Below are 27843 nucleotides of genomic sequence, written 5' to 3'. Positions count from 1 at the left end.
ATATTATTCAGTACATCTTTACATTACCAAAGCCCAAGATCATGTTATATTGACTAACTTGCTTCTTTCCAGATTTTCATATATTGTTACAATGCAAAGCATGGACACATACAACTAATATAAAGTGCTTTCTTACTTTAATAAGACTAGGCTATCCAGCTGTCACTGATAACATTTCTCCCACTTCAAATTTAAAATACCTCTAACTGTACAATAGTACAATTAATTTTAAAATCGTTTTTTTCTCAAAACTTACATATTTTCTGTCTTTGACCTAGCACTCTTGTGTGGGGTCATTTACTGCACTGTTATAACTTGATATTACTTGTGAAACTCTGCTCTCTCTGAAAAAACAAAAACAAAAAAAAAAATCTTGCTTTTTTTCCCACTTTTCTGAGATTTAAAAAAGTTCAAGTTACAGGCTTGCTGTTCTTGAACTGTTTTGTAAGTTTCTGTGAGGCCATTTTTGCTTGGGCTAGAGGAAAGTATCTCTGTTGATCAGTGGCAGTGTAAAACATTGAGCTGCTTCCCTGCCCCCCGTGGGAGTGGTTACTGACTTGAAACTGTAGTTTTATTGGCCAAAAGGGGTCATTTTCAAAACTCCTTCATCTTCCTCTCTTAAAACCTAGTTGCCTCGTGGTTTTGGCGTCTTTTCAGGCTTGTTGGTTGTTGGTGAAGCACCCACCAAGAGGAGAAAACGCTGAGAGAAGACAGGAGCCACTTTTGAGATTTTAAGTATTTTTCCTCTGTTTATTTGATAAGTTTTTCTGCATAGCTGCCTAGTTTGAGCATTTTCTGGCTTGTTAAACTTGATTTCTGCATTAGTAGCTGTATTTAGAGCACAACCAAAAGCTGTTTACTGAATTTCCTGTTTGCACTTAATTTTAAAATCTTTTTTTCTCAAAACTTGCATATTTTCTGTCTGACCTAGCACTCTTGTGTGGGGTCATTTACTGCACTGTTATAACTTGATATTACTTGTGAACCTCTGCTATCTCTGAAAAAAAAATCTTGCTTTTTTCCACTTTTCTGAGATTTAAAAGTTCAAGTTACAGGCTTGCTGTTCTTGAACTGTTTTGTAAGTTTCTGTGAGGCCATTTTTGCTTGGGCTAGAGGAAAGTTTCTCTGTTGATCAGTGGCAGTGTAAAACATTGAGCTGCTTCCCTGCCCCCTGTGGGAGTGGTTACTGACTTGAAACTGTAGTTTTATTGGCCGTTTAGGGTCAATTCCTGGCTCTTTCCAGCCCCTGCTATCAAGCACGCTTTAGAGTGCTTTAGCGCGGAGTTGCCACTAGAGCAGCATCGGGCAGCGCCCGGTGTAACAAGGTTGAACTTTTTCTGGCCCCATAAAGCCTGTTCTTCAGTTTTTCCCTTAGAACTGCTCTACTAGTAATCTAAACAGTATATCCCTTAACTAAAAAGTGCAGCACTTGTTCCTAAAAGCTTTTACTTGTCTTAAAAGCATCTTCTTTTCAGGTTTAGCACTTCTGTATTATACAAAGTCCCTCACTAGCAACCCCCCCCCCCCAGGAGTACCCACTTCCTTACTAAGTCCTCTCTTATTCAGTTACACCCCTAACTTCTAAATTTCTCTAGCATGTCGAAGGGCCAGATGCTGGCGTCCTCTCCTGTCCAGTTGGTGAATTTGGGTATATTGAGGCAATGTTACAATTGCCTCATGTACACTGACAACCCTCTCCTCCTCCCACATAACACAAATACTTGCGAGATGCAGCTATTTAGCCAAACTAGAGGCTGAGCTCTCTCAACTCAGGACTGGCAAGACCAGACAGGAGGAGAAGGCAGCTACACACACCACAAAACCAGTCTCACATAAAGCTATCACAACAATGAATCAAACACATAAACACAGTCATACTCGGAGGCTCTGAGCAAAAATTTACCTAAACAGTAGAGGCCTCCAAAGCAGACATCCAAGCAACTGCCACCTCATGACACACCACAGGCAACACATAAACCACAAAATCAGTGTGCAAAGCAGTCACAGCCCTTAAGGCCAAACACAACACCAAACATACTTGTCATAGGTGACTCCATAGTCAGACACACTGACATCCCACTCACCAGGCTGAACAAGGAGAGGGTCACAGTAAGCTGCCTATCGGGCGCTAGAATCCGCCACATAACACAAGCACTCGGGTCACTCCACAGCAAGTACAAATATGACACAGTCATTGTCCATGCTGGTGTGAACGACCTGAGACGTACCTCCCTGGACTACATGAAAAGAGACATAGAGGAGCTCTCTGATTATGCAGCCCAGGCAGGTATGACCCTGACCCTGAGCAGTATCCTTCCTTCACCAAGAATGATGCCACAACATAGAGACAAGATGATCAGCTTTAACAATTGGCTTAATTTCTGGTGACATTCAAAGGGGATCCAGTGTCTGCCTGGGATGACATGCTTGACAAGCCACGCTGCTTCGCAAGGGACAGCTTGCACCTGTCACCCCTGGGATTCCGGATATTGGCTAAGACTCTTGCCACCCCCATAGTGCCTTTTTTAGGCAAGGCTCAAATTCTAAACCTACCACCCTAGAAAACAAAAATGGGAAGAAACTAAGGGTAATGCTGCTCAATGCCAGAAGTCTAAATCTCAAAACGCATGCACTCGAGGCCCTTCTCAGTATGGAGAACATTGATGTCTGTGCTGTGACTGAAACCTGGTTCAAGGCTCCTGAAAGCACCCCGGCACTATCAGGTTTTACCTCATATCATGCGTTCCGGCCCCAAAACTCGGACCACACCACAAAAGGAGGGGGTGTATCCATATTCATCAAGGATACCCACACCTCCAGGTTGGTGGCAACGCACGAAGCATCGGAAACCATCCAGGTGCAATTAACCATAGGCAAAACTGCTTTGCAATTTGTAGCATGCTACAGGCCACCCTCTCAAACTCAGGAGCCCCACACAGCCTTCCTGAAGACACTGGAGGGCATAAATGCATCTCCAAACACCATTATATTGGGTGACTTCAACTACCCGAATATAGACTGGGAACATTACTCAAGCCCCAACTTTCTAGCCCAAAGGTTCCTGGAGTTCATAAATTCAAATGTCACGGAACAACTAGTCACCGTTCCCCACAAGAGGAGAAAATATACTAGATCTCATCATCACAAACATGGGGACAAAATGCTCCACACCGGAAGTATATCCCTCATTGGTGAGATCAGATCACAAACTTATCTCACTGGAAATCCACATCCCGCCCCCCACCCCAAACAAAAAAGACCACAGTGAAGAACTTCTCTAAAGCAAACTTCACACTACTCAAGACTGGTGTGATATCCTTCAAAGCCCCCGAGCCAGTGGAAACCACAATTCAAGCTGCGGAAGCCCTTACAAATGCCTTCTACGAACACCTCCAGGACTGCATGGATCAGGCAATCCCTAATAAAACCAAGACTCTTTCCACCAAGGGCAAAAGTCCAGTCTGGTGGACCCCAGCCATAAACAAACTTTACAATAAGAGGAGAAAGCTGTTACATGATAGAGCAAAATCCATAAAAGAGAAGACACCCTTGATCATTATTAGTAAAAAAATATGAGCACTCATAAAATCATCCAAGGCCAACTTTGAGAGAAAAATTGCAATAGATTCAAAAGACAATCATAAGGCCTTCTTCAGCTATGTTAGAAACCTGGGTGGAAACTCCCAGATATGCGCAGAATTAGTCCAAAATGATACAAAAATCACTGAACCCACAGACATTGCCAACATACTGGCAGACAGGTTCAGTGCAAACTTCACCCCCCCCCAAAAGGAGAGATAACTATCCCAGCGGAGTGTAGCCTCCAAGACATCTCAAATGCGCAGGTGAAAGCTGCTCTCTCTAAAGCTAAAAACACAGCATCAATGGGACCGGATGGCGTCCCGGCTGTGTGCTACGAACTCAACGAGGAACTAAACCCACATATAAGGCAGCTGTTTAATCTTAGCCTTACCACAGGATCGTGCCCAAGGAGTGGCGTCGGCAACTGTGGTCCCACTCCACAAAGGCGGTGCCTCTACGGACCCTGGTAATTACCGCCCCATAAGCTTAACAAGCCTGGTCTGCAAAGCTATGGAGAGGATCATAATGGAACTCATAAACAAAGACATAGGGGACTTGCAGACATTGGACCCGACCCAGTTTGGCTTTGTCAAGGGCAGATCATGCCTTTTGAACTTGGTCGACTTCTTCAAAACAGTCACCAAGGCCATTGATGAGGGAAAGGCAGTCCATACAGCCTACCTTGACCTTGCAAAAGCTTTCGACAATACCCCACTCGGGTATTATAGAGAAACTTACCAGCTTAAATATAAACCCATATGTCACAAGATGGGTTGCAAACTGGCTAAAGGACAGAACCCACAGGGTTAGAGTTGCTGGCGCCATGTCAGACTCCAAGCCGGTCACAAGTGGTGTCCTACAGGGCTCAGTCCTTGGTCCCCTGTTGTTCGGCATCTACTTCTCAGAAGTACAGGCAAACATAGGAGGACTATGGCTGACAAAGTTTGCAGATGACTGCAAACTGGGCGCCATAGTAGAAAGTACATCGGACACAGATATCCTTCAGAGGGGTCTCACGGAAACTGATAACTGGTGCCAGAGCCATGGCCTGAAGTTAAATGCCAAAAAATGTATAGTCATACCCTTCGGGAAAAACAAGGTAACCCCAAGCTACCATACAGGTGGCAATCCATTAAGCACAGAAGAGGTTTTCAGGGACCTGGGGACCCAGGTTGACAGTGGCCTTTCTTTTGACACTCACATTGCTAAAGTGGTTAGAAAGACCTTCTACATTGCCCACCTGATCATGAAGGGATTCACATCCAGATCAAGTGAGGTCATTGTTCCCCTGTACTCTTCACTTATCAGACCAATGATCGAGTACAATGCCCCATTCGGGATGCATCTCACCCGACACCTGCAGCAATTGGAGAGACCCCAAAAGTTCCTCACCAAAAGGATAAAGGGACTCCAAAATCTGTCATATGCTGCCAGACTGAAGAAACTCCAGCTCTATTCAGTCGCATACCGCCTGCTCAGAGGTGACCTGTGCCTGACATACAAGGCCATGTCCAACCCGGAATTAATGGACATGCTCCACCTCAAAAAATCCAAATCTACCAGATCCACTAGAGCAAGTGACTTAAACCTTAGCACGGATATAAATAGGACATGCTGGAGGGATAGATTTGTCACCCAGAGACTCCCTATGCTGTGGAATAAAATCCTGGTCCATGTGAGGCAGGGCACCTCGCTGGCTCTGTTCAAGAGAAATCTTGACCGGTGGATGGGAGATCGTAGGTTTACCCCGGGAATCATCTCTGTGTCACTGATGGACAGAGGCACAACAAACTAATGGGCACAGTATTTTTTAACATAAGGGGTGGCGTAAGCCACAAAACTTTGGGCTAGGCTTATAAATGCCTTAGGGCAGATAGCCTAGTATAAACCTATGAACCTATACAGAAGTGCTTTACAATAGAATATGCAATTTACATCACAATTGTTTATTCAAAATGAAAACTTTACTTACAGTTACATTAATGTCCTTCTAAATATTAATGACAAGCTGGGGTTTATACTTAAAAATTCTATCACCAGTTTATCACAGTCAAACTTTGTCTTTCAGCCTCCTCTTGCAAACAATTCTTACTGCTAATAGGGCTGATGGTCTACAGTAAATGTAAGACAACCAGCACAGAGGAACAAGGCTAAGAGCAGTTAATGAGCCGACACCTGTAGTTTAGGGTTTGATTCCCTTGGCCTTACTTGCCTACTATGGGACTCTGAGCAAGTCACTTAACCAGACAGTGCACTGACGCATTTGGAAAACTGGGATTGGCTCACACGTCCCACTGCCCATGAACCTATGAAAATACTCCGAAGACAGCAAGATCCCCTCCCACCTGAAAGATGGAATAACTTGTTTCTCTTCTTCCTGGTATACCAGTGTACAAATAATAATTGTTTTTTTTTTTTCAAACATTCTGAAGTTTCCAATTTTTAAACCTGCTCCCTTCTGTCAGTTCTATCAGGAGCAGCTCTTTTTGTTGGTATGATTACATCGTTACTAATACAGGTCTTGGTTGCTTTCTTAAGGTGAGATATGGAACATAACCAATGTGCTTTCTTGATTAACAAATCCTGCTGTGGAACACCAATCCAGTTGCTTATTTGTATTTTAATAAAAAGTTAATGCAGTGTAGTCCTTTCAGCTTCTCTAGTACAATAAAAAGGGTTTTTCTACATGTTCTGTCTTCTACTTAAACAGTTCTAAAACTTCAAGTTTGGCCAGTTTTTTCTTCACTTTGACCTCTGATTTAACCAGTTTTATAAGCTCACTTGAATAGCTACCTAAATCTTTTATTTTTTCAAGCCTTTAGTCATCTGACTTGTGTTCTTTTGTCTCACATCTGAGTGCATTTGATTTATTTTCCATAAATTATTGGGAGCCATCTCTTGTTTTAAACCTGAAAAGTGAACTTTTTTGTTGAACAGCCTACAAGGTTCTTCATAACCAGTGTTGCAGTTTCTCTGTTTCTAACAGATTTTCTCTTACTTTCTCCAAATTTCTTCTTTGCATTTTCAGTTTTTACGCTGACAAGGCTACTCAATGTGCAGCCACCTTTAGGTTCATAGGAAGGTACTAGGCTATCGGCCCTGGGGCCTATACAAGCCCAGCCAAAAAGGTACTCTGGCTTTTGCCACCCAAGAAAATTATTTTCCTATGCCACTGTTGAGCAGAGCCACAGAAGTGATCCCAGGGTGAATTTCCCATTTCCCATCCGATCATCAAGATTTTTCTTGAAGAGTGCTAATAAGGAGCTTTGTTTGATATAAATAGGTAGTTTATTCCAGAGTATGGAAAGTCTTTGGGAAAGGAATCTATCCCTCCGGCATGTTCTGTTTATTGAGGTGACAAGATTTAGGTCTCTAGAGCGTGTAGCTCGGAGGGATTGGGATTTCTTTAAGTGGAGCATGTCCAACACCTCTGGGTTTGACATAGCTTTGTATGTTAGTCAGAGATCACCTCTGAATAGGCAATATGCAACAGAGTAAAGCTGGAGTTTTTTGAGACTGTTTGCATAGGGCATCTGTTTGAGGCCGGTAATCCTCTTTGTGAGGTATTTCTGCGGCCTTTCCAGTTGTTGTAGATGTCTTGTGAGGTACATACCAAAAGGGGAGTTGTACTCTAGAATGGGTCTAATGATTGATGAGTAGTGGGGAACAATGACCTCTTTTTTTCTGGATGAGAAACCTTTTGTGATGAGGTATGCCACGTAGAAGGATTTCCTGACTACTGTGGCAATGTGACTGTCCACCTGTGTCCCAAGGTCTGTTATCACACTTTTGGTGTCAAGTATACTACCGCCTATGTTGTAGTTCATGGGTACAGAGTTTTTACCAAAGGGGATGACAATGCACTTTTTGGCATTGAGCTTGAGGCCATGGCTTTGACACCAGGCATCTGTCTCAGTGTGGCCCTTTTGTAGGATGTCCACATCGTTAAGAGTTTCGATTATGGCTCCTAGTTTGCAGTCATCTGCGAACTTCATTAGCCAAAGACCTTCTGCGTTAGCCTGTACTTCAGAGAAGTAGATACCAAACAGGAGAGGACCTAGGACTGAACCCTGTGGTACTCCACTTGTCACTGGTCTGAAGTTGGATTTGGAGTCTGCTACTTTCACAGTGTGGGTTCTGTCAGTGAGCCACTTGGCAACCCATCTTTTGACATAGGGATTTATACCTAGTTTAGTGAGTTTACCTATAATTCCAGAGTGGAGGATGGTGTCAAAAGCCTTGGCAAGATCTAGATAGGCTGTGTGAACCACCTTACCCTCATCTACAGCTTTGGTGACTGCTTCAAAGAAGTCTATCAGGTTTAGGAGACATGATCTGTCTTTTACAAACCCGAACTGGGTGGGGTCCAGAGTTTGGAGATTACCAATGTCTTTGTTTATAAGTTCCATGATGATACGTTCCATGGCCTTGCAGACCAGGCTCGTCAGGCTAATGTGGCGGTAGTTCCCGGGGTCCATGGTGGCATCCCCCCTTGTGGAGTGGGATAACCGTTGCTGTGTGCCATTCAGCAGGCACAAAGCCTGAGGTGAGGCTATGACTGGGGTGCCAGTTCGTTCTGTAGTTCGTGTAGGACGCAGCCTGGGATGTTGTCTGGTCCCATGGATGCGGTGTTCTTGGCTTTGGAGAGTGTGGTTTTTATGTGTGCAGCCATGACTACAGGAACTTTGCATTCTTCCAGTATAGAGATGGGCTATTTAGAGGGCGAGAGGGGGGGTAAATTAGCACTGAACCTATCTGCCCAGATGTTGGCATTATCAGTTGGGTCTGTATATTTAGTGCCATTGTGCTGTAACTCAGAGCAGATCCGAGTGCTGCCATTGAGATTATTGACATAGCTATAGAATGCTTTGTGGTTGTCTTTAGAATCAGTGGCGATTTTGTTTTCGTAACTAGCTTTGGAGGATTTTATCAGGGATTGCAGCTTCTTACTGAGGCTGACCACTCGAAGGAGCTCATTTGCAACAGTTTCTTCCTTCTGTTGTACAGTTTGTTTATGGCAGGGGACCACCAGATTGGCTTCCTTTTTTGGAGGATAGCATCTTGGTTCTGTTTGGGATAGCATGATCCATGCACTCGTGTAAGTGCTTATAAAGTGCAATTGTGTAGCATTCAGTAGTCCTAACTGTACTGTCCATCTGCATGGGTGTCATGAAGTTCACCACTTCTGTCTTAAGAAGCATGAAGTTGGCTTTGGAGAAATTTTTTACCATGGTTTCCTTAATGGGGGGTGGGGGCAGAATGTGGATATCTAAGGTAATTAGCTTATGGTCGGATCGGACCAATGAGGCGTTGACTTCAGGTGTGGAACACTGGTCACTCATGTTGGTAATGACTAGATCTAGGATATTGTTGCCCCTGGTGGGGGTGTGGATAAGGTGATCCAGGGCATTGGAGTTTATGAATTCCAGAAAGCGTTGAGCGAAGGAGTTGGTACATGAGTAGTTTTCCCAGTTAATGGTGGGGTAGTTGAAATCGCCCATTATTAGGGTGTTTGGTTGAACCCTAATATTTGCCAGTACATCAAGAAAAGAGGAGTGGGAATCCTGGGGCATGGTGGGGGTCTGTAGCAAGCTACAATCTGGATTGCAGTTTTGCCCAAGAGTTAGTTGCACTTGGATAACCTCGGCTGCATTATGCTGAGCAACTAGTCTGGAGGTGTGCATATCCTTAATGAATATGGACACACCTTCGCCCTTGGTGTTCCGGTCCAGGATACATGGCCGAAAAGTGTGGTATGAGTTATAACCTGGTAATGCAGGGGTGCTCTCTGGAGCCTTGAACCAGGTCTCAGTCACTGCACAGATATCAATGTTCGCCATTTTAAGGAGTGCCTCGAGTGAGTGCATTTTGAGATTTAGACTTCTATCATTGAGTAGCATCACCCTCAGTTTTTGCTTGCCTGTTCCTGTTACAGTGGTGAATTTGTCATTTGAACCTTGCCTAAAAAAGGCACTATAGTGGCGGCAAGAACCTTAGCCAGTGTCTGGAATCCCAGAGGTGACAGGTGCAGGCCATCTCTGGCAAAGCATCGTGGTCTGTCAACCATGTCATCCCAGGCAGACAGATACTGGATCCCTTTAGAATGACACCAGAAGCTTAGCCAATTGCTGAAGTTAATCTGAATTTGAAGTTAACTTCATTATATCTTGAGGGGAAACCAGGAAAGAAAAAGGGATTAAGGTCTATATTCCTTATTCTATGGCAATATGACAGACATCTGTTGTCTGGATGCCTTAAACATGGATCTCAGAGTGGTCTACGTCACTGTCTCTGTATGAAGTTCGACACCAACAAATTCAGTCTCTGAACAAGGATGTCCCCCATGGCGCCAACAGTGAAAAGAAATAGTCCTCACCCTCAGAAATCAAGACTCTGGCATCAGAACCAGAAGCCTGCAGACAGATGTCCAGAGAAAATGGAAGATTTCAGCTTGGTAGGATGCACTGCCGTGTGTGTGTGTGTGTGTAGTCCTTTTGAAAGGCAATGTCAATGTTCTCAGTCCAATCTGAAAATTGTCAAGCTGAGTGGGGTGCTAAATTCCCATGCTACAACTCTGTACACTAACATACCAGGTGTGCATGTTATTACAGTTTAAAATGTTTGGCATTAACATACAGCTCACTGTACAACCTTAGCCAGAAATGTACTAAATTCTCACATCTTTCAGCAAAACATCACATATACTGAAAATCAATACTCATTTTACCTTGCCTTTCCAGAATCACTGTCCTCTTCTGGCTTTCGCTTCAAAGTAGACATCTGACTTTTGTCTACTTTATGATGCTGTCATTAACGGATAAAAAATGATCGGATTACAATGCAGCTGTGAAAACATTACCATCTCTGCAGATTAAACTGTTCTTATACAGCATCTTTAATAAGACTTATTAACAAGAGAACATCTGTACACATACTTTAAGACACACAGATTTGCAAAATTATTTACCTCTAGGTAAGGATTGCAACAACTTGCAAATAAAGAAATGAACCATAAAAAAACAACAATACATTTGTCTGTAATCAGGGTCTACTTTTGAACCTTGCTTGAGCTGCAACTAGTATGCCTGACAATTACCACAAAGGACTAAATTTGTGACTTAACACACTGCTTCCTGTTAGAAAGGTACAGGGTTTGAATCCTTCCCCCTTCATCTGCCTATTGCGTGACCTTAGGCAAGTCACTTAAACAGCCGGGGCTTTGGGGCAATTGGGAATTTGGGCTAGGCTCCTTAATGGTCTCCAAGACTGTATGAATTGTAACTGCTCATGAACACTTGTAGATAGATCAGGATTTAAAATGGCCACTGGCAAGGCACTTGCACCGTCATATTCTCTTAGTTATACAAATAGCTTCAAAATTGCACACCCTCATGGAAAAATGCATATCCCCTTTTCCAAGGCTATGTAACTTTTCCATGTAAGCATGTAGGTGCCTTACCACTTGCCTACATTCCATCTTCAAACATATAAAATATGAGCTTTGATTCCAAACTATATACATGAACACAAGAACAACACTTACAACGGCACACTGTACACATTCACTAGTTTGTGAATTAGATAACCCCAGGTCTGTTCATACTTCTTGCACAGTAATTACTCAGTTGTGGAAAATTCATTAACTTATTCTACCTAGCAACTTAATATAAATAATTTCCATAAAATGAGCATGTGCATAAAAGATCAGATTTCACACAAACGCACAATTGTATGTGTGTGTGCACACATATCTACACACTGGGTACTGTACTTTGCTACCAGTTTTTGTGCCAGCAAGGAGGATTATGGTTATCAAATAATGTCATGTAATCTCCCATCTGCAGGTGGCACATTGGTGCAGCGGTTAGCATTGGTGCCTCACACTAAGACGTTCTCTGGATTGATTCTTGGCTGGGGTGCCTTCTGTGCAGAGTCTGCATGTCCTTCCTGTGTTCCCATGGGTTTCCTCCAGATGCTCCGGTTTCCTCCCACATTCCCAAGACATGCTGCAGGTGAACTTGACACTAAATTGGCCCTAGGTGTGAGCGTGTGCCTTCTGAGGAAGGTTGGGCACCGGGGCTGGCAACTCGACACCATAAAAGTCAACTGCCACTCGTTCTGCAGACCAGTGATCCGCTATGGCAATCCCTAAAGGGAGCAGCTGAAAGGGGAAGAATCTCTCATCTCTTACTTGAATTTCAAACTGTAATCTGTTTTTCTTTATTTACTTGTGCTGATCATGTTAGTCCCACTAGGCATGCAGACAAAAGTACCAGGGAAACATTTATATAAGCGGATGAAATCTAACTAGATTAATAGGTAAATGCCCTTGTTCTTCTGTCTGATTAAGTGCAATAAGAACTTTAACATCCACATACTGTACCACAAAATCAGGCAAACAAGACCACCTTGACCTTCACTTGTCTGAAGGAAGATACCTCTGTGTCAGCACTGGAAAACGAATCCAAGCTCCTGTTGTGAGAAAAATGCAACCATCTGATCTGACAAAAAGCCCTGATCCTCACCTATTGCCTTAAGCTTACTTAAATGCACTTTTCAGAAAATGGTCTGTCATGCAGTACTTTTTACTCGCTGTGTGAAAACACAGTGGAACAAACTCCAGATTGTGAGCAGAACTCTAATTACTTATTTTGATACTCCTTTGAAGTGGCTGCGAGGGAACTGATGTGTTAGGTACTTGTGAGGAAGAAAGTGAATGATAAGTTCAGGATGGTTGTGATATGCTGGTGTTGAATCCAGGATTAGATTCTCTGCCTTACGACTGTTGAAGGCTGGGACAGATTTTTGCTTCCTCAAGGCCCTTGGCAGGATAAATAGATGTTAGAAACTTAATGGATGAATGAATAAGCTTAAAGATTGTGTATTCTACCCTCTATTTATGGAATTAAAAGTGTGGAGTAGTTCACACTGTTTCTACATCGTATTTAGTATTATCACAAGCTGCTTATTTTGAAATTAGTTTCTTGTCTTTTCAAGCCAAAGTAAGGTTAAAAGTCACAAATACATTCAGACGAGAAGGTATCCAATGCTTTAAAAAATGCAAACTGGTTTATTTTATTTTTTCACCTGGTTAGTCCCATTAAGCCACAAGCTTCTTCACACTGGAAATATGGGGATGAAAGCTCCAAAGTTTAAAACTATTTCAGCAAGTTTGTCTAATCAAAATAAGTGGCTTCCAAAAGCTAAATTATACAGCTGCCAAACCAGAAGACACTAATATCAAAGATGTTTTTGATTTTTTAGAGAAAATAAGAGAGAAGATGGGGAAAATAGATGCATTTCATTGTGGTGGATGTGGTGAGTTTGTATACAAACATTTTGGAATAGAAGCTCAGGAATTTTTCTTGGGGGACACTCCTAGAACCCAGTATGTTTTAGAATTGATTTTGTTTTGTTTGAGAAATAATATTTTTTAATTTAATGGGTGTCTATACAGGCAATTGCATGGAACACCTATGGGGGCAGCTTTTGCCACCCCGTATGCAAACTTGTTTATGGGCTTTTTTGAAAATTTGTATACTTATAGAAGTGAATTTTTTATTAGGTATGTAGTAAATATTTTAGGTTTATAGACTATTTGATTTTTGTTTGTAAAGGGGGTTTTGAGGGAGTAACAGAATTTATTGAAAGTTTGCACGGAAATAGATTTGGCATTGGTTTTGATGGTTTGCAAACAGGAAGAAAAGTTAATTATTTAGATATTACAATAGAAGGAATGAATGATGGTAGTTTAAAGACAAAAATACATAGAAAATTCAAACATGACCATATTCCCGCCAGACAATAGAATCTATACCATATGGGGAATTTTTAAGAAGCAGACTGCAGTATTCAAAAGGAATATCAATGGGAAGTGAATAGGACCGTTGATATGTTTCGTGATAGAGGGTCAAATAAAGAAATGGTCTGGGAAGGGGATAAGAAAGTGGAAAGGAAAAACAAGCCTTACTATAAAAAGAAAAAGGGGCCGTTATAGTACATATGAGAAAAAGGTTGTACAGGACTACATACATTTCGTTTCTAAATGTACTATTTTCAGAGAAAAGTCTGGTCAAACATTACTGGGGCCTATCGGAAAGGGATGTGGATTTCTTGAATAATACAAAACTGAGGTTCTCCTTCAAAAGAGGAAGAAGTATTAAAGACTTCTTGGTACATGAAAAATTTAGGATGCCTTTGGTAGGAAGATATGATACTGTAGCTTTAACGGCCACCTTTCTTCGTGTTAAATGTGCAGGATATGCCAGTTTGTAGTTAGAAGTTTTCCTGATATTAAATGGAAAAAGATTTCAGGAACAGGATTTTTTTAATTGTGACAGCAAAGGGGTAATGTATGGACTTAAATGTCCTCGTGGAAAATTTTACATAGGAGAAACTAAGAGAAGTTTTTCCGTAAGACTTTCGGAACATGAGACATCAAAAAGAATAAACAACTTAGCCCTGTAGCAGTACATTTTCATAATTTTCACAGTGGGGATCCATCAGGGTTGCAAGCAACAGTACTGGAACAAATATATAATGACTGCATAATTTTAGAGGATGTTAAATACAAGTTGAGAAGAAAGGAATCTATTTTTATTTTAAAACTGAACATACTTTCTTTGAAAGGTCTCAACAAAGAGTGCAACTGGAAATGCTTTTTGTGAAATGATTTTAAATAGTTTAATTGCTTAACTGATTAACAGTATAGTTGGGGGGAGTTTTTGTGTATATAAGGAATGTTGGGGAAGGTGAAAGGCATACTCTGTATAGGCTTGTACAGCCGAGGTGCTAGAGAATCTTAGTCTGTTTTTTGTTTTAATAAAGTGTTTGTGTCAGTGACTCACCTGGCCTTTCTTATTTGTGTGGTTTGCACTGATATAGTCTTTAGTGGTTTTATTGACAAGATTTTTAAGTTTAAACCAGCAACTTTCTTGGTCAAAAAATCTTTGAAGGCCGTTCAAGCTGAATGAGATGCTTAGAGAAGCATATGCCAAAGCGGGGCGTTTGACAAGGGACAAGTGAGGCAGAGAGCAATTTATGCCTTCTTCATTCCTAGAAGATATGCCTTTGGAAATTTACTGTGCGAGATAGGATTTTCTGAGTTTGACACACCATGGCCAAAAGAGAGTTTATTGACTAAAGTAATCAGATATTTTATGTTCACTTAGTTTTAAAGGTGGTATATCTAATCATAAGAAGTTACTAGGTTATTGGCCCTCAGGCCCTTACAAGCCTAGCTAAGAATTAGCCCATGTTTGACAAGTCAATACCTGATGCCTCTGTCAAACAGGGACACAGGTGGAATCTCAGGGGAGTATTTTCTGTACCCCATCTAGTTATCCAGGCTGCGCTTAAAAAGTTTAATGAGATTCGCTGTTTGACATGGAGAGGGAGTTGATTCCACAGAAGGGGGAGTCTCTGGGACACATTTTCCTGCCGACAAGTCCTACTGATGTCACAGATAAGGTTGAGGTCACACATGCGGGTTACTCGAGTGGAGCTTGACTTGCAGATATGTAGCAGTCCCATCAAGGCAGGATCTGAGATTGCTTTGTATGCCAGACAGCTGTCACCTCTGAGGAGTATGTATGAGACTGAGTAGAGGGATAGAGCTTTTAGCCTGTCTGTATAGCATAGGTGCTTGAGGCCCTGGATTCTCCTGGTGAGGAACCTCTGTGGTCTCTCCAGCTGCTGCATGTGCTTTATGAGGTACATGCTAAAAGGGGTGTTGTACTCAATAATGGGTTTTATAAGGGAAGAATACAGAGATGTTATGACCTCCTCCTCCCTGGATGACATACTCTTCTTGTTAAGGAGGGCCATATAGAAACTTTTCCATACAATGGAGACAAAATGGTGGTCAAAAGTCAGTTTGCTATCAACCTGGATGCCCAATTCCCCCACAACTGATTGCATGCTTAGTATCTTGTTATTAATGTGATAATTTGTGGGGATGTCACTCTCTCCAAACGGGATGATGATGCATTTTTTGGCATTCAGTTTGAAGCCATGTTTCTGGCACCAGTCATTTGTTTGGGTGACACTCTCTTGGAGGATGCCCATATCACTAGGGTAACTAATGACAGTGACCAGCTTGCAGTCATCTGCAAACATGGTCTGTCATAGCCCAATGGTTTTGGCCTGCAGCACAGAAAAGTATATCCCAAACAAAAGAGGCCTCAAGACCTATCCCTGGAGTATATACTGCTCATTACAGGTCTACTGCCTGAGGTGTCTTCCCCAGTTTTGACTAGGTGGGTTCTATCAGTGAGCCAGTTTGCTACCCATCTGGTAACATACAGATTGATGCCTAGTTGACAGCGTTTATTATACTTAAGTGGGGAATAGTATCGAAGGCTTTGGCCAGGTCAAGGTAGGCGTTGTGTACCATCTTCCCCTCGTCCATGGCCTTGATGATGGTCTCAAAAAGTGACTGTCTCAAAAAAGTCAACCAAATTTAACAGGCATGACCTCTCCTTGACAAAACCAAACTGTGTGAGATAGAGTGTCCGGAAGTTGCCAATGTCCTTGTTAATGAGGTCCATAATTCATTCTATGGCCTTGCAGAACAGGCTAGTTGGGCTGATGGGTCTATAATTTCCTGGATCGGTGGACACACCATCTTTGTACAACAGTGGCTGTCCTCCAATCAGCTGGGGTGAAGCCAATACTCTGGTTGAATAGGGTGCTTAATGGTGACACAAGTTCCTGCCAGAGTTCATGTAGGATGCAGCCTAGGATGTTATCGGGTTCCATGGAGGCTGTATTTTTCTGCCTTTGAGAGGGCAGTGACGACTTGCTCCCTAAAGATAAGGGGAGGGGGGTAGGTGCTGGGGATGCCCTAATTTACTGATGGGGGGACAGAGGGGTGAAATTTTCAATGAACCTGTCTGCCAGCAGCTTGGCTATATCTCCAGCCTTTGTGTATATGGTATCCTCGACCACAAGTTATGAGCAGATTTCAGTGTTTCCTTTGTGAATGCAGGCACATGTGAAGAAGGCCTTGTGATTGTCTTTAGCAGATATGGCCAGTTTGGACTCTAAGTTTGCTTTGGAGGATTTCACTAGTGCTCTTATTCACTTGTTCAATCTAAGGAGAGACTGCTTCCAGTTAGGCACCTGCTGCTTCTTGGTCCTGGACAGCAATTTTTCCTTTTATTATAGAGTTTATTTATTGCAGATGTCCACTAGATAGGGTTACTCTTCCTTGAGGAGGAGGATTTTGTCCCGTCAGGTATTCCTGATTCCATGCAGCTATATATAAATGCTAGTATAGTACTTTGGTGTAGGTCTGGACATTTGTGACAGTTCCTACAGAGGGGGAGGGGGCTGTGAAGCTGTTTATACCTTCCCTCAGGAGGTTGTAATCAGCTTTGGAGAAGTTTTTATGTTTGGCAGTAATGGGGGGGGGGGTCAGCGGAGATGGTGACTTCGAAAGTGACCACTTTGTGGTTGGATTTTACGAGGGAGGATGACCTGTAGGGATGCTGCAGTAGTTACTCATGTTAGTTAGTACCAAGTCGAAGATATTATCACCTCTTGTAAGGGTGTTGACCAGCTGGTCCAAGCATCTGCAGTGACGAAATCAAGGAATCTCTGGGCATCTGTGTTTTGGCATGAGTAGTTCTTCCAACCTATGGCTGGATAGTTAAAAGTCACCCAGGATCACGATAAAGGGTTGAATCTTGATAGATTCAAAGTGGTCCAGATAGGTGGAGGGGGCATCTTGAGTCAAAGTTGGGGGCCTGTAGCTAGCTATGGTTTGAATAGGGGTCTTATCAATGGTTAACTGCACCTGAAGTGTCTCCTGTGTGTCATACTGTTTGACCAGCCTGGAAGTGTGTATGTCTTTAATATATATTGAAACTCCACCTCCTTTTGCTTTGCTGCCCACAGTTTGGGGTCTGAATGTATGACAGAATGAGTATCCTGGTATGGATGGGATGCTCTCTGCAGCTCTGAACCAGGTTTCTATGACTGCACAAATGTCAGCATCTTCCAGGGTTAAGAATTCTTGCAATGAGTGCAGTTTCATGTTTAGGCGCCTAGCGTTTAGCAGCAAGACCTTTAATTTGCGTTTTGATGAACTTTTCATGTTGGTAATTTTGATCTCATGGCATTGCCTAAAAAAGGCATTATGGGAGAGGGAAGAGCCTTTGCCAGATGCCTGAAGCCCAAGGGAGACAGATGCAGGACATCTCTGGCAAGGCATCATGGTCTGTCGATCATGTCTTCCCAGGCTGCCAAGTACTGGATCCCCTTGGAATGACAACAGAAACTAAGCCGATTGTTGAAGTAGATAATTTTCTGTTTGTATCGAGGCATCATTCTGGGTGACTGTAGAATGTTGCTTAAGGCTAGGGACATACCTGCCTGGGACACACATTCAGCGAGCTCGATCATGTCTCTCTTCATATAGTCCAGGGAAGTACGTCTCAAGTCATTCACACCAACATGGACTATTTGTTGAGAGACTCAAGTGCACCGGTGATATGGCAGATTCTGACACCTGACAAACAACTAACCGTGACTTTCTCCTTATCCAGCCTGGTGAAGGACACATCTACGTGTCTCACAATGGAGTCTCCTATGACTAATATGTTGGGTTTACGGTTAGGCTTTAGTGGCTGTGAAACACAGGCGTGTGGAGCAAGGGCACCCACAGGCAGGTGCAAGGGGGGGTGCAAGTGCACCCCCCTGGAATCTGCTGACTAGTTAATCTTTAATTTAAAAAAGTTATTTGGGCATTCTTCTTTAAGAACGCCCTTCAAGTCCAGGCACAGATGTTGACATCATCGCGCGGTGCACAGTTTGCGAGTGGGAACTGAAACGGACAGTTTCAGAAGGGTTTACTTTACCTGTGAGAGTGGGAACTGAAGGGTTTACTTTACCTGAGGGCTTCACTGAAGATAACAGGTGCGAGTGTGTGTGTGCCCATTCTGATTACATATAAGCTCATCAAAGTGCCACCTATTGCTTTGCTACTGCTTCTGTACTGCTGCGACTTATTTCATTGTTATTTTATAAATGTATATTGTGATCAGTGCTTATGTGTTTAGTAAGAAACATCCCTGTCATAATCCTCCTTACCAGAAATAATAGTTGTACCATGTGCAGCTACGGTACATTTTCAGAATGGAATTATATTTGTTATTTATTTGTTATCTAAAATACTGTGCATGTAGGCAGCAGTGGCTGGGGGGTGGATTTCGGCATTATTTTTTTAATTACAATAACAGATGATAATTAAAGTTAATACCAAAAATACAAAATTCCACAGTAAGCTGCTTATTTATCAAAAATTCATAGTACTTTGTGCAGACCAAGGTTAGAGCTCTGTCTTGATTCTGGTGAATGGCAGCTAAAGGTTTTATGCACATTGTAACATTAACTCATGACACCCCAACATTAACCTTACTGTTGTTGTGGACTTCACTGAAGATAATGTGTGTGTGTGTGTGTGTGTGAAATGCCCCAGGTGCTACATGGTGGTGGTGGGTAGAGAATATGGCTTGAACTCTGTACCTTGGGCCCAGGTGGCAATAGCCTGAATTCCCTACCCACCACCATCTGTAAAAATGTTGCAGATTTTTCCCTCATACTTGTTCTGTTCCTCATAAAATCTGTGGTTTCTGTATTTTTGTGACCTTGCAAAGCCAGTGGTGCATTGATGCAGTGGTAGCATTGTTGTCTAACAGCTACATAGGTTCATAGGTTTATACTAGGCTATCTGCCCCAAGGCATTTATAAGCCTAGCCCGAATTTTTGTGGCTTACGCCACCCCTTATATGAAAAAATACTGTACCCATTAGTTTGTTGTGCCTCTGTCCAGCAGTGACACAGAGATGATTCCTGGGGTAAACCTACGATCTCCCATCCACAGGTCAAGATTTCTCTTGAACAGAGCCAGCGAGGTGCTCTGCCTCACATGGACCGGGACTCTATTCCACAGCATAGGGAGTCTCTGCGTGATAAATCTATCCCTGCAGCACGTCCTATTTATATCCGTGCTAAGGTTTAAGTCAATTGCTCTAGTGGTTTTGGTGGATTTGGATTTTTTGAGGTGGAGCATGTCCATTAATTCTGGGTTGGACATGGCCTTGTATGTCAGGCACATGTCACCTCTGAGCAGACGGTATGCGACTGAATAGAGCTGGAGTTTCTTCAATCTGGCAGCATATGACAGATTTTGGAGTCCCTTTATCCTTTTGGTGAGAAACTTTTGGGGTCTCTCCAATTGCTGCAGATGTCGGGCGAGATACATCCCGAATGGGGCATTGTACTCGATCATTGGTCTGATAAGTGAAGAGTACAGGGGAACAATGACCTCACTAGATCTGGATGTGAATCCCTTCATGATCAGGTGTTCTCTGGTTTGATTCTTGGCTGGGGTGCCTTACCTTCTGTGTGGAGTCTGTATGCCCTCCCTGTTTTTGTTTCCTCCCATCTTACAAAGACGTATCTGTCTGGAGTGTTTCTCCCTGGGTCTTTGCTAAAAATTAGCTTTTGTTCCAAGTCAGACTTTCCTGGCTAACAAATGTTAAAAATGACACATTTGAATATCAGACTTCATATTCTTCAGAAAGTGCATCGTAACACAAAAGCTTTTATTCTAGCAATTTTCTCATGAGATGAATATTTGAAATTTGTCCCTATTTTTGGGACTGTATTCTCCCATTATTGGCTTCATCCAGGTTTTGTGCTAAGGTTGAGAGCTATGGTAAGAACTGAATATGTTTGGGGGCTATATTCCCCCATTACTGGCTTTGTCCGGGTGTTTTTTGCTAAGAGGTTGAGAGCTATGGTGAGAACTGAATTCACTACATGTTTGGGGGCTGTATTCACCCATTATTGGCTTTTTTCAGGTGTTTTGTGCTAAGAGTTTGACAGCTGAGCTATGGTGAGAACTGAATTCACTAAATGGTAGCCATTTAAGTTTCCGTTTTCCTCTTTCACAAAACAGCTGATTTGGCATAGTGGCATGTTGCTCTGACTGTTTTGCATAGGGTCCCCTGGGTTCAAGACGTGGCAGTGAAATGTATGGTGGTAACTCAGCATTTTATTCTAGCAACTTTCTAACATTATACAAGCAATGTTTAAAATGTGTCCTTGGTTTCTGGCCTTTTGCCCCCCCTCCTCCAAATAGATTTTGGCTTTTTCCAGATTTATTGTGCTGCAAAGTTCAGAGATACAGCTGAGTGTCGAACAGATTTTACAAGGAGATGAGAGCTGCAGGGGAACAAAAGTTTAGTGCTGCTAGTGCTTATAGTCTGCTTGCATTGTTAATAGCACAACAGGTATTGTACTTGCTTTTGATGCTGAAGTCTGTGGGTTCTACTCCCACAGTAGGTAGATGCATTGCTGATACTGTACTGTGTTGTAAAGGGGGTGGATGCTGCAGTCCTTTTTGGCAAAAATACCTAGCAACTATGAACCTGTTATCAGTTTGCTATCCATTCCCTATTGCGGTATTACTAGCTTATCATTTTTTTATTTAATGCATGCAACATGGGCAATTTATTCTTCAAGGGCAAAAGGCACTTTATTGTAGATGAAACAATGACATATAAAGTTGTTTGCTAGAAGCAACCTCTTTATTAGTTACAGATTTCTTTAATGTGGATTTTACTACTTCAGAGATTGTGCATATTTACTGATACTGGTGGACTATAGAAGGTTGAGTAGACTTTTTATGATGGAAATGTTCTGAATTGGGCAGTTTTGTCATTGGTGTATGCATTTTGTTTCATTGTTTACTGGAAAAATGTTCAAAACAATAAATTTAAAATGCCCTCTAACATCTATACTGCATTGTACAAGGAATATAATGTAATACAGTCAGGAAGGTGTATCAAAGAGCATGTGCAGGTTTCATGTTGAAGGGGCCTATAATTTTGAAAACAGCCCAGAGTTAATCTGCCACTGGCAAAATGTATTTTCTTTGAATGTGGGTTTCAATGCTGTTTCAAGGGCAGAGAAGTTTTAATGCTAAGTCTATTTCATTGTGAGACTGCATTGCTTTGTTTAACAGATATCCAATAGGGTTTGTGCTGTAAAATGCAAAATAAAACTTTCAAATGAAATCTAAATCATCGCAGAAGTAAAGCAGTATGCACATTACAGTGTTTATGGTAAATGGGGCAAAATAACCAAGGAATGGGACATTGGAATGGCTGCCGAGGGGAGGCTCCATTCGACCATGATTTTGTGAGGGGGGAAGGGTAGCAAACTCAGACAGCCCCGGTTGAACTATACCTCTCAGTTGTCCATATTATTGCAGAATGAATAGATATTTGCTTCTTATTTTTGTTTTTTTTCTCATTAAATATGTGGTTTTCTAGCAAATCATTTAGGAATGAAGTCACTAAATGACAGACATTGAGTTTCAGACGTCATAACCTTCAGAAAAATGCATGCTAATGCAAGACCTGTTATTCTATCAACTGTCTTAAGTTTATACAAGAGCAATTTTCAGTAGTGTTTGTATGTTCCCCAAATATATTTGGCCTTGTCCAGATTTCCTGCATTAAGAGGTTGAGAGGTATGTGCAAATCACTTTGTAGAATTTGGAATATCCAGACCTCTCCACTGTCCCCAATTTTGCCTCATAATGTTGCTCTCCCCTAATAATCCCTCCTCAAAATGGCAATTTTGGAAGAAAACATGGAGGGTTTACAATTATATACAACTGTAATGATCAGAGTTATTACTTTTATTTCAGAAATGCATGTAGATACTCTTATTTTGTTAGCTGCTCAAGTTAACAGTGTCAATATTAAAGAGGTGTCCCTTTTTTGACAGGTTCCCAGCTGTATTGTGTGGCAACTTTATATTTTTGCATCACATTTTGGGCCGTTTTTTTATAAAATTGTGGTTTTCTGGCAAATTAGTGGCAAGTCATTAAAGATTGAAGTTAGAAAATAATGGCAGACATTTGAGTTTCAGATTTCATACTTTTCAGAAAATTCGTACTAATTCAAGACCTACTACTGTTCTATTATCTAAGTTAATAAGAGCAATATTTAAAAATTGTCCTTATTTTTGGGTCTGTGTCCCACTTCTAGTTCTATGTATGGCTTTGTCCAGATTTCTTGCTCTGAAGTTGAAAGGTACGAGTGTCAGAGCCGTCAGCCGGAGACATTTCAAATTGTGACATACTTGTTGCACCCCACTCCCCATTGTAGTGGCTCTGGAAGTGTCTAAGGACAGCAAGGAACAGTTATGCAGTGTAAGTGTGCAGAGTATTCCCCCATCCAAGGTAGACCACAAGTACGACCGTGGCTTTTCATCTGTCCTTGATTTTGCAGAATGTTCTGGTTTTCTGTCATATTTTTATACTGTTGATTTATGCTTCTTCTTATTCAGGAAATACATGCTGTCACAGTGCCCTGTTGCTCTGTTTTAAGTAGCAATGATTTAATGACCATCAGGGTAAGCTTGTCGGAGATTGTAAGATACAAGTAAGCTTTAATAAGCATACTGTTAATTACCAGCATTGAAAGCCTTTTCGTTGTTGCCATGCCGAGAATATTTACATAACTAGATCATGTATAATATGCCTTGGGTATTGAAATGCATATGACAGTATTTGTAATAAAAGGGCAGGATTACAATATTTTCAGAAGCTCAATACATTTGTTAGAGACTTGCAGTCATCTTTTGTTGGAGACGTGCAGTTATCTTTGCAGGCTTACACGTAAACTAAACAGAATGCCAATCTATCATGTGTGGTCCATAACTTGTACAGGAATCCTTTAAGCAATTTATCTTGAGCTTGTTTCTTGCTTGCTGTTCATTTTTTACTTTGATCATGTCTTCCCCATGAACCAGGTCTTTTGGATAAGAAACAAATATTGTCTGTACAAGAAGGAGGTAGCATACCCCTCAGATGTCCAGGTTTTTGCAGAATGTCCAGATTTTTTTTTGCCCCATATTCTTCCTAAAAAGGATTGAAGTTGCTAAATAATGACAGACATTTGAGTTTTAGATGTCATATCCTACAGAAAAATGCATACAAACATCATCATCTTCTTTCGGTCGCCACAGCAGATCTGTTCCTGTCCTCTGCATCTTGCTCTGTCACACCAACCACCTGCATGTCCTCTCTCACCACATCCATAAACCTTATCTTAGGCCTTCCTCTTTTCCTGTTACCTGGTAGCTTCATCCTTGGCATATTTTCCCAATATACTCAACATCCCTCCTCAGCACATGTCCAAACCAACGTAATCTTGCCTCTCTGGCGTTGTCTCCAAACCTTCCAACCTGGGCTCACCATCTAATATACTTATTCCTAATCCTGTCCACCCTTGTCACACCCAGTGCAAATGTTAATATCTTTAACTCTGCCACATCCAGCTCAAACTCCTGCCTTTTTGTCAGTGCCACCGTCTCCAACCCATATAACACAGCTGGTCTCACTACCCTCTTGTAGACTTTCCCTTTCACTCTTACTGGTACTCGTCTGTCACAAATCACTCCTGACACTATTCTCCACCCACTCCATCCTGCCTGTACTCTCCTCTTCACCTCTCTTCCACACTCACCGTTACTCTGAACTACTGATACGAAATATTTAAACTCATCCACCTTCGTCACCTCTACTCCTTGCATCCTCACCATTCCTCTATCCTCCCTCTCATTCACACACATGTCTTAGTCCTACTGACCTTCATTCCTCTTCTCTCTAGAGCATATCTCCATCTCTCCAGGGTCTCCTCCACCTGTTCCCTACTATCACTACATATCACAATGTTATCTAAAAACATCATAGTCCACGGGGACTCCTGTCTGATCTCATCTGTAAACCTGTCCATCACCATTGCAAATAAGAAAGGGCTCAGAGCTGATCCTTGATGTAACCTCACCTCCACCTTAAATGCATGTGTCACTCTCACCGCTGTCACACTACCCTCGTACATATCCTGTACCACTCTTACATACTTCTCGGACACTCCTGACTTCCTCATACAATACCACAACTCCTATCTAGGCACCCTGTCATATGCTTTCTCTAAGTCTACAAAAACAGAACGCAAATTCCTTCTGACCTTCTCTGTACTTCTCCAACACTCTCAGAGCAAACATCGCATCTGTAGTGCTTTTTCCTGGCATGAAACCATACTGCTGATCACTAATCATCATGTCCCTTCTTAACTTAGCTTCCACTACTCTTTCCCATAACTTCATGCTTTGACTGATCAATCAAATCCCACTGTAGTTACTACAGATCTGCAGATCACCCTTATTCTTAAAAACGGGTACCAAAACACTTTCTCCATTCCTCAGGCATCCTCTCACTTTCCAAGATTTCATTAAACAATATAGTTAAAAACTCCACTGCCATTTCACCTAAACACCTCCATGCATCCACAGGTATGTCATCTGGACCAACAGCCTTTCCATTCTTCATCCTCTACATAGCTATCCTTACTTCTTCCTTGCTAATCCATTGTACTTCATGATCCACTATCCCCACATCATCCAACCTTCTCTCCCTCTCATTCTCTTCATTCATCAACCCCTCAAAGTACTCTTTCCATCCCCTCAACACACTCTCCTCACTTGTGAGTATGTTTCCCTCATTATCCTTTATCACGTTTACCTGCTGCACATCTTTCCTAGCTCAGTCCCTCTGTCTAGCCAATCGGTAAAGGTCCTTTTCTCCCTACTTAGTGTCCAACCTTTCATACAACTCTTCATACGCCTTATCCTTAGCCTTCATCACCTCTCTCTTTGCCATGCACCTCATCTTCTGATACTCCTGTCTACTTTCTTCATCTGTCGGACAATCCCACTTCTTCGCAAACCTCTTTCTCTGTATACTCTCCTGTACTTCATCATTCCACCACCATGTCTCCTTATTGTCCTTCCTCTGTCCAGATGTCATACCAAGCACCTTTCTAGCCATCTCCCTTACTAGCTCTGCTGTAGTTACCCAGCTATTTGGTAACTCTTCACTGCCACCCAGTGCCTGTCTTAACTCATCCCTGAACTCCACCTCACAATTACCCTTTTTCAATTTCCACCATTTGATCCTTCCCTGAACTCCACCTCACAATTACCCTTTTTCAATTTCCACCATTTGATCCTTGGTGCTGCCCTCACACTCCTCCTCTTCTTGATCACCAACGTCATCCTACAAACCACCATCCTATGCTACCTAACTACACTTTCCCCGGTCATCACTTTACAGTCTCCAATCTCCTTCAAACTGGCCCTCCTACATAAGATATAATCCACCTGTGTGCATCTTTCTCCACTCTTGTATGTCACCCTATGCTCCTCCCTCTTGTTAAAATACGTATTCACCACAGCTATGTCCATCCTTTTCGCAAAATCCACTACCATCTGACCTTCTGCATTCCTTTGTTTAACACCATATCTACCCATCACTTCGTCATCCACTCCTCTGTTTCCTTCACCAACATGCCCATTGAAATCTGCTCCAATCACCACTCTCTCACCCTTGGGTACAGTCATCACCACTTCATCCAACTCACTCCAAACTTTTTCTTTCTCATCCATCGCACACCCAACTTGTGCAGCATATGCACTAACATTCATCATTACACCATCAATTTCCAGCTTCATAAACATCACTCTATCCGACATCTTTCAACTCCAAAACACTCTTAGCATACTGTTCCTTCAGGATAACTCCTACGCCATTTCTCCTCCCATCCACGCCATGATAAAACAATTTGAACCCACCTTCGATGCACCTAGCCTTACTCCCCTTCCATCTGGTCTCTAGCACACACAATATACCAACCTTCCCTCTGTCCATCATATAAAATGCATACTAACATAAATCCTGTTATTCTAGCAATGTTCTAAGTTCATGAAAGCAATATTTATAATATGCCCCTATTTATGTTGGGCTTTGTCCAGATTTCTTGCAGAGGTTGAGGTGTGTGAGAGAAAGTGAAACACCCTATTTAGAGTTAGCAGGTGGAATTTATTTTCAAGTGTATTTTAAAGGAATTGTGAGCTTCAAGGGAAGAGAAGTTTACTGCTGCTCACGCTAAGTCTGCTTAAAATGTGCAACTGTTTTGTTTAGCAAATGGTATTATTGTGGTATAGAATTTTAAAGCAGTGTTAGTAGTACAGCAGGTAGCATACTTGCATCTTGATGCAGAGGGCTATAGGTTCTACTCCCACAGCATGTAGATTTGTATTTTAAAGGGGTGGAGTGCTACAGTCCTGGCTATGTCCTCCTTTGGATGAGATGCCTAATAACTATGAACTTGTTTTTCAGCTTACCACCTATTCTGTATTGCAAATATACTAGCTTACCATTTTTAATGTAACATAGGCAATGTATTCTTCAAGGGCAGCAGACACTGAATTTGTTGATGAAATGCTGAAGTATAAAGCTGTTTTCTAGCAACAACCTCTTCATTAGTTTCAGATCTCTATAATGTGGAATTATTCAGATGACTTTTACTTCTGCAGAGATTGTGCATACAGACTGACATTGATGGATTGTAATGACAAAAGTTTATGTGGCCTTTTATGGTTGAAATGTTTTGAATTGGGCAGTTTGTCATTATTGGCTCATATGTTTTGTTTCATTGCTTGCTGGAAAAACATTCAAAACTATAAATTTAAAACACAGTCTAAACAGTGGTGCTGTATTATAGAAGGGATATAATTAAATTATTTTATATTATAAATAATACAATCTGTATATAACCATGCATAATCATATGTATAAATATGTACACTTCTTATGCATGGCTACTCTTGCTTATCACAGTAACAGGAAGGAAACTGTAATGGCTGGGTCAAGAAAAAAGGTCTAAAGCTTTTAGTTAAGCATATAATGAAGTTGTTCACATCAGTGATAATGCAGACCCAGTTTCATATAACTTAAGGGTCATCCACACAATCAGAAAACCCCCAGAATTTCCCTTGCCCACTCAGTAAAACTAATCTTGAAAAATAATTAATGTGATTATATTAGGGCTATTGGAATTATCTATAAAAAGATGAAGTGATGACTTGTTTTTGTATTTATATACATTACAAAAAAATTTAATTTTTGCAAGGTACAGTCGCACATCTGACTCTCACCATTTTTGTCCAATTTTGCCCTCTACTAAGACAAAGTATGATGTCTTAACATCAGAGAAGTAAATGCAGAAGAGCAGGGAGCTCAACACAGAGCCCTGGAAAAAGTACAGTTGGGTACACTTACCATAAATGTACATGTTCAAGTGTATTCACTGTTGCAGTCATTACGGTAGTATTCCC

General features: G+C 41.8%; 1 protein-coding gene across 1 annotated transcript in view; it reads right to left on the bottom strand.

Moving 5' to 3' along the window:
- Positions 1-10305: 10305 nt before the first annotated feature.
- CCHR3.PART0H1orf35 (chromosome chr3.part0 C1orf35 homolog) overlaps positions 10306-27843 on the bottom strand; it is a 208154-nt gene continuing 190616 nt past the window's right edge. The window contains exon 8 of the mRNA XM_044066034.1: positions 10306-10386. Coding sequence (XP_043921969.1) covers positions 10306-10386 — 81 coding nt within the window. The remainder of the gene's footprint in view (positions 10387-27843) is intronic.

The sequence above is a fragment of the Protopterus annectens genome, chromosome 3.part0, assembly GCF_019279795.1.
Source record: "Protopterus annectens isolate FY-2018-M chromosome 3.part0, PAN1.0, whole genome shotgun sequence".
In the NCBI taxonomy this organism is placed as follows: Eukaryota; Metazoa; Chordata; order Ceratodontiformes; family Protopteridae; genus Protopterus; species Protopterus annectens.
This window is presented reverse-complemented; position numbering and strand designations above follow the sequence as displayed.